The 10,305-nt window shown below is 33.3% G+C and overlaps 1 protein-coding gene across 9 annotated transcripts; it reads left to right on the top strand.

Moving 5' to 3' along the window:
* The first annotated feature begins 237 nt into the window (after positions 1 to 237).
* On the top strand, positions 238 to 9,684 carry LOC139844859 (uncharacterized). Of its 9 annotated transcripts, none has more exons than XR_011759952.1 (13): positions 262 to 811; positions 964 to 1,665; positions 2,297 to 2,357; positions 2,547 to 2,608; positions 2,814 to 2,931; positions 3,018 to 3,181; positions 3,506 to 3,555; positions 3,803 to 3,879; positions 4,399 to 4,498; positions 5,277 to 5,394; positions 8,781 to 8,931; positions 9,103 to 9,223; positions 9,510 to 9,684. XR_011759952.1 is itself a non-coding variant. In XM_071835392.1 (11 exons), the coding sequence occupies exons 2-5, from the start codon at positions 1,509 to 1,511 to the stop codon at positions 2,846 to 2,848; spliced, it is 315 nt and encodes a 104-aa protein (XP_071691493.1). In that variant the 5' UTR covers positions 238 to 811; positions 964 to 1,508; the 3' UTR covers positions 2,849 to 2,931; positions 3,018 to 3,181; positions 3,803 to 3,879; positions 4,399 to 4,498; positions 5,277 to 5,394; positions 8,781 to 8,931; positions 9,103 to 9,224. The 9 variants fall into 9 exon arrangements, 5 of the variants coding, with proteins under 5 accessions (XP_071691493.1, XP_071692934.1, XP_071692283.1 ...); XR_011759951.1 differs by lacking the exon at positions 3,506 to 3,555 and having other exon boundaries at positions 266 to 618; positions 706 to 811; XM_071835392.1 differs by lacking the exons at positions 3,506 to 3,555; positions 9,510 to 9,684 and having other exon boundaries at positions 238 to 811; positions 9,103 to 9,224.
* Positions 9,685 to 10,305: the final 621 nt, after the last annotated feature.

Genomic DNA, 10,305 nt, shown 5'->3' with positions numbered 1-10,305 from the left:
GGAATAAATTGCATATGTTAAATATTTATGTAAGTACATTACTTTCTTAAATAATTTTTGAAACTACGGTACTCTGTTAAGAACTCCGACTCCAAAATGCAAATAAGGACTACTGATTTTGCAGAGGGACTATTTGGGATAAAATGAACAAACACATGACTATTTTGGTAATTTACTCTTTATTTTTTGTCAGCTAATCTCGTCAATTCTCCGAGCTGCCCCTCTTTTATTGTTTTTGTCTAAACCTAAAAAGCCTTTCACTTCTCTCCCACCTCAATCCAGCGCCCCCACCACTCTAACACCTCCGGCCTCCGACACCACCCTATCCTCTGTCCTATACCACCACCCACCAACTCCAACTGCCACCAACTCCAACTGCCGTTGTTCAAGATGCAACAATCATCTCGCTTTCTACCGCTAGTAACCACCATCTCCATCCTTTTCTCACCTCCGACGACTACCGATATTACACCATCAATAGACCATCAACAAACCACCAATTAAAGCACAACTAAACAATAGATCTGGGTACTTGTGTTTATCTTTCTACTTTCTTGGATATTTTTCAAACTGCGGCGGTTTACGGTAGCCTTTGGCGGCCGATGCCACGTACAACCGGTAAACCACTTTAGAAAAGCCAAAAGTGCGCTGTTAAAACCACATAGCATATTGTCAGTGGTTTTTCATCTTTGGGCGTTGATGTAGGTGGCTGACGTGCTGGCCGGCGGGGTGGTCGTCGGTTTAGTCGCTGTTTTTAAACTCATCCCTACATTGTTTATTTATGGCTGGCGGTTGACGGTACTATTGGATGGTGGGTGTTCTTGGTAGTTTTTGATTTTCCTTTTTTTTTTTTTTTTTTTTTTCCAGATCTCTATCTCTATCTCTATTATTATTAATACTAGTAGTAATTTTCACTTGTTTTTCTTTTTATCACTCATTCATGTTGTTAACCACTTTTTTCAGATCTAGGTTACATAGGTGTTTGCCGGCGATGATTGTTGCCGGATATTTCTAGGTGGTGGCTGCTCGTGATGTTTGCGGTGGTCTTTGGTAAAGGAGGTGTTTCCTTAACTGCGTCAAGGATCAATGAAAGTAATGGTTGTTCTAAACACATTAAAAAGTTGTAGTAGAATTAAGTAGTACAACTGCTCGTGATGCTTGAGGAGTTGTAAATTTTGTTGGTTAATACAGAGTATTTATTTTGTTAAGACAGTTGCATTAAGTAGTTGTACCAAATGTGTAAAAGTTGTACCACCTGATACAACAAAGGGAGTGCTAAAGGTGTGCATGAAGAAGAAGTACAAGTGTTGTGATGGTTGTATATTGTCCTTGTATACTAAAACACCTCCCAATTTATCCGCCCCACTTTCAATTAATTCTCATTCTCACATTCACCTACTTTTTCCCAACCACCTACCTCCCACAAAAAAACCTCACCTTTCACTTCCATTGGCGCATAAGAAAAACACAATTGCTTCCATCTTCCCCGATTAGATTCCTCGGGATTTATGTGGGGTTTGTTTGTTGGTTCTAAATATTGCACAGTTATGACTAAAAAAGTTAAGAATGTGCAAGTGGTAGCAGAAATAGCGTCCGCACAAATGATGGCGGCGGAGGTGGTAAACGTCGGTGGTGATTCCGGCTGTTGCCATCGAAGAATCTTTGGTAAGTTCTCACAATTTCTTCATGTTCTTCTATATCCAAAAAATACATTACCTGCTTCTATTAAATTACATATGGATGTTTACTTCAAGATATAATTATTTTCGTATTTAATCATAAGGTGGGATTACATATGATTTTTTTTGATATTCAAGAGGTAATATTTTCAGTTTCAATTCTTTTGTTTCTATTTTTAGTAATTAATCAGGCGAGTTTAGGGTTTCTGCCCTTTTAAATTGTGATTAGGATTTTGTATTTCAATCTCGATCTTATAGATTCTGTATTTCTTGATTTGTCTCGAGATTAATCTTATTAGGATTGTATGCTTCACGAAAAGTTCAAGGGATTAGAACATATGAGGAAGTATCCTGATGTGAAGACATAAATTCCCAACGTTGGTGACATCAGAAAGATAATAAGGATATCATACACCCATCTATGGCTATATATGAACCTGTTTTATTCCTTATGTTGAATGTTGATTTAGGTTGACTTATTAATTACGAGTCTATTGTTTATGTATATGTTATTCTTGAAGTTGATGATTGTATATTCTGTTAAGCCTTTTCCCAATTGATATAAGAATTGGAACTTACATTAGTTTTAACTGTTTAGTCATTTCTAATATGCACAGTTTGGATGATTCTCACACAATTAATCATGTACCTGTCCCAAAAGATTACGCTTATGCTTAGGTATGTTCAAATAACATGATTATCAATATCCCCTAACATGTTGTTTGTTTCTTATATATAAGTCCTAAATTGAGATTGTTCTTTATTTATTGTTATCAATATGAGAATTTTTGTAATAGTTGTGCGTCCAAAAATTTCATTATTTCATTTCTCGTTTCCTAATATTAAGTTTTTGATTTGATTATGCAGTTACAACTTCATGTTTGAATTTTGTAGGCAAGTGAGACGGATTTTCCAGCCAATATTTACAGGTATTGAAATTGATTTTTAATTTGGAGGTTCAAAAGATTATAGTAACTAACAGGGAGACCTATTGGCTGTTAATATTGGTATTTCATCATATGCTGAAGGGGTTAATGGTCACGATGAACTATAACTCAAGTCAAATTGAATCGCTTCTTTTTATATGCATAAATCTTTATGTGTATTACTTTCATGTAATTGTTTAAACTGTAGGTTGGGAGGTCATCCGTAGAAGTTGTATAGTTTGACAACACCAAAAATCAGTTCCAGATAATGAGTGTTTGATAAAGTTTTGGAATATGGATATTGTTAACAACCTTTCATGCTTAAGGTGGTCTACAAGTCCACTTTCTTATAAATACAATGTATGTCTATATCATTATACATTTGTTATAGTAATTTTTATTTTATTGGTAGGTTGCTCCTTGCATAGATCAAATGAGGATCAGATTCTAATAGTTGTGTTGACAAATGAGAATGGTATCATACTTTATTCAATTTCAGATGCGCTTGGGCTACTAAGAACCATAGAGAGTTGCTGTTTTGACTCCTCTAGAGTTTTGTCCGCATCGGTAGTAAAGGTAAATGTTTGATGTGACTAATTTAACCTATTTAATTACATTTAGATTGTAAACACATAATGTTTGTTAATTATTGTCAGTATCTTGCATCATATTTGTCACTCCAAACAAACTTAACCCAAACTCATGTTATATCTTAATGCTCTGCCATATGTACAAAACTCTACAATGAGTCCATTTGGTGCTGCAAATGCTTCTGCTCTGTTGGACCATGTGTTGTAGATTGACCTACACCTATATCTTGATGGTTGTAATGGTTAGATATTTTATGTCCAGTAATCACAATGCTAATTTTTTTTCATATGTGTGGATTGACAAATCAAGAATATGGAAACTGGCAGAATTTTGTCCCATTTGAGTAGCAAATCTCAACCGCAAGTTTGATGCATTTGATTTAGAACTTCCATTTTTTGATCCGAGCACTTCTAAGGTTTCGAAAGAAGTTGTAAATGGAAATCTTAAATGATGTTTGTCTAGCTTTGATGGGTCTATAAGTTTTGATAGCTCTATTCGTTTGTTTCAAATGACATTTCTTTAGAATTCATGTATTACATTTATCTAGATATCCTTTGAAAAAATTGTATTACGTAAGATTAATTTATTATGTATCACACTTTGCAGATAAGGACTTTCCAGACCTTGGAGTGGATAATGATCAAAAACATGCTCCAATATATTAAATTTGTCCAATTCTCAAAGTAAGTCAAAAATATTTGTCGCTTTACGATAATGTAACGCTTTTTTTGGGAATATGTTATTCAGACTATTACTTCATTGTTTATTTCGAAAAAGCGAAAGTTATTGTTACTTTAACGCTATTTTGCAATCAGAATAAAATAAAGTTGCAATCACAATGTACTTGATGAATGATTCTGAAAGACACTCTTACCTTTTGCTTATTTACATGGTAGGATTTGTTTATATAGAACTTTTGTTTTTAAAATCTATTTGGTTAAAGCTAATGTAGTTTTCCTCTAAATCTAATTTTCAGTGGTTTGTATTAAAATGTTGTTGGAAGACTTGATGGTGTTTTGGAGGGTTAAATTTTAGAATTTTCATTATCAATTGCATCTATAAAAGATGTAGTTTCTTGGTTTCTTTTGATTGCAAGTGTTATATGCATATATGGGCTAGACTTATCTTTTTGTGTGTTACTTTTGATAGTAGTTTTATTAAACTTCAGATTTACTAATGGCTTCATCTGTTGATTATTGTAGGTATTAGGGCAATGGACATCTATCACACTGTATATAGGTTGTGCCACAGTCTATTCAGAATTCAGTTGAGCTACTCTTCTATTTTTACTTAAGTGATAATGTATGTTTCCATTTTAATCTTTTGGTTACACATTTTTACATCTGTACTCTTACACATAAAAAAAAAAACTCTGTAATTGTAAGTGAAGAACCATAGCAGAACAAGACGAACCCCAACCAAACAACAAGAATTTGAAAAGAATGATACTCCTAGAAAGAAACTGACAACCGACCTAAGGAAAAAGAGGTGAAGCCGGGAACAAATTCCGTAAACCAACACTACATATTTTATGAATGTAAATAGCTAAAACTACGAAAGTGGGAAATTATTAGCTCACTGTAGCGACTTTTAATTTGTTAATGTAAACAACCTACAAAAACACCAATGGTATCACGAATCAACTACATGAAAAGCAAACCAAAACGCTCCCGCCACAACGCGCGGGCCGTTTTAAATCTAGTTTTAACTGTTCATAAGGACTTTGATGTTATCTCTAAATTGGAAATTATAGGTATTATGTTAGATAAGATCGTAGCTGCTAGCTTAGACACATCATCATCATCGATATTGACATATATGACTAGGACATGATGTAACAAATTTTATCATCGATATTGGCATATATGACTAGGATATTATTTAACAAATTTTATTATTTAGACTAATGTTGGTATCTAATATTATCCTAAATTAGAGGATTCTTGTTAGCTAAGTCATAGGGTAGAAACTGTGTAACTAATCGGGTGTATAATCTTCATCATTATCAATGAATAAACACAACCATTCCTGTCAATATTTTTTACTGAATAATCATTCATTCACATTCATGTGCTTACAGGTACTACACTACAAGACTTCTGATAGGTATTCTTTTCGTTTATGGTGGACATTAGGAGTCCAACAAGCTATATTCCCTATAGTAATTATGTCAAATGCGGGAAATACTACAACCTAAGGTTTGAGAAAAGTGCTTCCTTCACATATGAATCCACTTCATGCTTAGATTATAAACCCTGCAATGTGATGAGGAATACAATTGCACTTATCGAACTGATTGTGGAGATAGGAGTAGTAATACTGGTATTATTGGTGTGGATCGAGTTTCATTCGCCTATTTTGAAGCATGTTTAATGTTTGGATGTAGAGTTTTAGAAACTGGTAACATAATTCAACTGTCTGCTGATGGTATGTTTGGCTTGGGAGGTTACAGATCATTCAACATTATTGGTCAATTAGTAGCTAAGATAATTATAAGTGAAATTTTTAGTCTCTGCCATGGTTCTATGGTGGATGTTGGTGATGTAGGTGGAGGGTTATTGGTACTTGGTAATATCACAAACCTAAACGAAACGGGAACTATTTATACAAATGTATTTAAGCCAGCAAGCAAAACACAGGTATGTTTTATATAATCAATTTTCTGTTTTGTATATCTCTTTACTTTATATTGTGCTTTCATGAAGTTATTATTTCTAACATAATATATTTTTGTATAGTCCATATTACAATATTAGTTTGGTAGAGATATGTATTGATAGGAAGAGTCTTCCACTCAACTCCAGTATATTTGAATAAGATAATGTGACACTAGTAGACAGTCGAACCTCTCTTATGCACGTACATAAGGCTGTATATGTTCCATTTATGATATCTGTAAGAAACCTCTTCCCGTGTTTGTAAAAATACTCTTATTAATATTCAAAAAGATGAGTAAAAACTATGAGTATGAGTACAAACAAGGAAAGGGTTTATTACAGATATTATGAATGGAACATATATAACCTTATGTAGGTGTATAAGAGTTGTTCCACTATCTATAAGTGTCCCATATCCTTGTTCAAATATACCGGAGTTGAATGGAAGACTCTTCCTACCAATACGTATATTTACTAAGCTGATATTGTAATATAGACTATAATAAAATATATTATGTTAAAAATAATAACTTTAGGAAAACATAATGTAAAGTGAAGATATACACAAAACAGAAAATTGATTATATAAAACATACATGCGTTTTGTTGGCTTAGATACATCTGTATAACTAGTTCTTGTTTCGTTTAGGTTTGTGATATCGCCAAGTACCGATAACCCTCCATTAACATTACCAACATCCATCATAAGACTATGGAAAAAATTGATTATATAAAACATACATGCGTTTTGTTGGCTTAGATACATCTGTATAACTAGTTCTTGTTTCGTTTAGGTTTGTGATATCGCCAAGTACCGATAACCTTCCATTAACATTACCAACATCCATCATAAGACTATGGCAGAGACTAAAATTTTCACTTATAATTCTCTTAGTTATTAATTGACCAAAAATGATGAATGATCCGTAGCCTCCCAAGCTGAACATACCATCAGCAAATTGTTGAATTATGTTACCAGTTTCTAAAACTGTACATCCAAAAATTAAACATACTTCAAGCGATCCGAATGAAACTAGATCTACACCAATAATACTAGTATTACTACTCTTATCTTCATAATCATTTCGATAAATGCAATTATATTCATCATCACATGTGCAGGATATAATCTAAGCATGAAGTGGGTTCATATGTGAAGGAAGCACTTCTCTCAAACCTTAGGTTCCGGTGTTTCCCGCATTGGACACAATTACTACAGAGAATGTAGCTTGTTGAACTCCCGGTGTCCACCATTAACGAAAACAGTTTATGTGGAGTACCTATCAGAAGTCTTGTGGTAGTACCTGCAAGTAAATGAATGTGAATGATTATTTTGTAAATAGTATTGATAGGAATGATTATGTGTTTATTCATTGATAACGATGGGGATTATATACCTGATTAATTACACCGTTTTGTTGGCATAGATACTTGTATAAATAGTTTTTGTTTCGTTTAGGTTTGTGATATATTTTGGGTGACTTGTATACTCCACAAGAATATAAGTATACTAGTAGGTAATCCAAAGCCAATTTAGTCAGACAGTTAGTTTATTCTTGTGAAGTCGTAATCGACACAATATAATTGAAAAAAATATTGTACGGTTCAAGTTGAGGACTCGCCAAAAGTGACCCATTTGACACTTTACCTATGAACCACATCTTGACACCTCTAATACGCACAGTGCCAAAAGTGACCCATTTTCCGGATGTTATCATGTTACTATACGACTACTGGCTTCTATATCTGCTCTATGGTAAAAAGAAAAAAATAAATTACTTTAAATTACTATTCCATCCTTTATAATATTAATCTGCTTAATTGGTAGCCATTTACATATCTGATCTAATGTCGTTTATGCTTGAGTTTTATCACAAAATAAATATTTAGGTACCATCAGCTCTTGTAGACATCCAAAAGGGATCCCAATAATAGGATTAATACAATCTAGCAACTTGACATCAGTCAAGATTTCATAAGCATGTTTTAGTTTTATTGCAACGGTTCGGTTTTCGTAACGGGTTAGCACGGTTTTGGGTTGAGTTGGGTCATGGGTCTTAGGGGTTGAATTTTGAAACGGGTCCAGACGGGTTAGGTTGGGTAACGGGTCATGTTTCAAATTGGTCAAAAAAATTATTTTAGTTATAATTTATAGTTATCAATTATTATATTCATAGAAAATATTAATTTCATAAGCATGTTTTAGTTTTATTGCAACGGTTCGGTCTGGGTAACGGGTTAGCACGGTTTTGGGTTGAGTTGGGTCATGGGTCTTAGCCCTTAGGGGTTGAATTTTGAAACGGGTCCAGACGGGTTAGGTTGGGTAACGGGTCATGTTTCAAATGGGTCAAAAAAATTATTTTAGTTATTATAATTTATAGTTATCAATTATTATATTCATAGAAAATAGAAAATATTAATTAATATACATAATAAATGATATAACAAGAATTCTTGATGGATATAACTTAATTATGATCTTTATTCTTGATCCGTTTGACCCATTCACAAGACCCATTCAACCTATATCTATTTGGTAAGTTTTAGGAACCAATACCCATTAAACCTGTTTCTTTATATCTTGTATAGGACCCAATGGGTTCGAGGAAACCCATTGGCGGTCTAATTTGTGAAGCTTTTTTTCTAAACCTAGTTGACCCAAATTTGAGAGTATGGGTCTTAATTGCCAGGTATAGTTTTATGATATGAACATTTTTAATATTAAATTGATTTTCTGAACGAATGAAGTCTTATAATTTACCATGTATTGATAATTTTCAAGTTGTTTCAGAGATAAATAGCCTTTCCATAATAAATTAGTATTTAAGAAGCAGAAGATAAAAATTCTGGTTATCAGTTTATAATGTGTTTATCTACTTGGCCATTTACCTCTTAACTTACACAGACTTTCTGTTAATACCTTTCAGCTGGTGGTCCTTACGGTGTACACAAACCTGTATGGAAGACTATACCTCTCTTTAAGCTGTCTTCTTCACATTCTCACTTGGTACTAAACTACACTATTTCGGACGCACGATTCTACACAGATTGGTGCACAAGTTCAAGCTTCATTAGGAGGTATATTTATAATTTTCAAATACATTGATCTTGTATTTTTTACTGTTTTAGCAACAAGCTACTGTAAATTTGTGAGCTTTATTGATATAATAATGAAAATTAATTTTTTTGTAAGTTTCTTGTATCTATGTATATACCTATAACTGTCCGATTGATTATGTACATTTTCAGGAATCATCATTTGAATCGGCCAAAAAAGAGCCATTAGGTGATGTGTATGTGGATAATTTCACCAGATTTCATATTGTTACTGATAATGAAAGCTCTAGGATAACTAGACAGCTTAATGAAGGTTCCTTTCTATCCCTAACCCTAAATTTTAATAATTATTTTAATTATTATTGTTTTAAGGCATATTCTTTTTTGGATTGTAATTAATTTTTTTAGCTTAAACATTGCTGTGCTGTCACTTTCATGCCTATTGTGACCCGTCAATCATTGAATTATGCAGTTGTTGTTTATTGCTATCTGTAGGTCTTTATTATTAGTAGTGTATTATAAGTGAACCATATGCTCATTATATGTTTAATGCTCTATAAGCAACCTGACTTAACTTATGTTGATGTTTCACCATTTAGGAAACAAAACAAGATGGAAAGCCCTGTTGAACATCCTCAAAAATTTTCAGTAAAAGGCAACGTGCGACAACCAAAATCGAAAAACCTAATGAATGTGTTTTGGTAGACACTCGTGTTCGTTATCTTAAAGATCAGTTGATAAGGGCAAGAGTTTACCTTTCTCTTTCAGCAACTAGAACTAATCCTGAGTTCAATAGGGAGCTTCGGTTACGAATGAAAGAACTCCAACGAGCATTTGGCGATGCAACCAAAGATTCAGATCTACCAAAAAAAGTAAGCATTATGCTTATTATTTGTATTTATGATTTATAGACTTCTTTGCGCCGATGGTCCTCATTTATCTTAAAGATCAGTTGATAAGGGCAAGAGTTTACCTTTCTCTTTCAGCAACTAGAACTAATCCTGAGTTCAATAGGGAGCTTCGGTTACGAATGAAAGAACTCCAACGAGCATTTGGCGATGCAACCAAAGATTCAGATCTACCAAAAAAGTAAGCATTATGCTTATTATTTGTATTTATGATTTATAGACTTCTTTGTGCCGATGGTCCTCATCAGTGGCGAAGTCAGGATTTATGATGGATGGTGTCATAAACTATTACCGAAGTTAGCAAGTCCGAAAATTTAAGTTGGCAAACTATTACTGCATATTAAATACAAACATAATAAAAAGTCAACTTATCTTCTAACACAAATGTCCGTTACATTATTCTTTTAGTTGTAAACGATTCATAATTACTTCACCGGTAATACTAGTAAGTTTTTTTTTTCTTTTTCAATAGCACCCAAAAGACAAC

The sequence above is a fragment of the Rutidosis leptorrhynchoides genome, chromosome 1, assembly GCF_046630445.1.
Source record: "Rutidosis leptorrhynchoides isolate AG116_Rl617_1_P2 chromosome 1, CSIRO_AGI_Rlap_v1, whole genome shotgun sequence".
Lineage (NCBI taxonomy): Eukaryota > Viridiplantae > Streptophyta > Magnoliopsida > Asterales > Asteraceae > Rutidosis > Rutidosis leptorrhynchoides.
The sequence above is the reverse complement of the archived record's forward strand: the minus strand, read 5'-3'. Positions and strand labels throughout refer to the sequence as shown.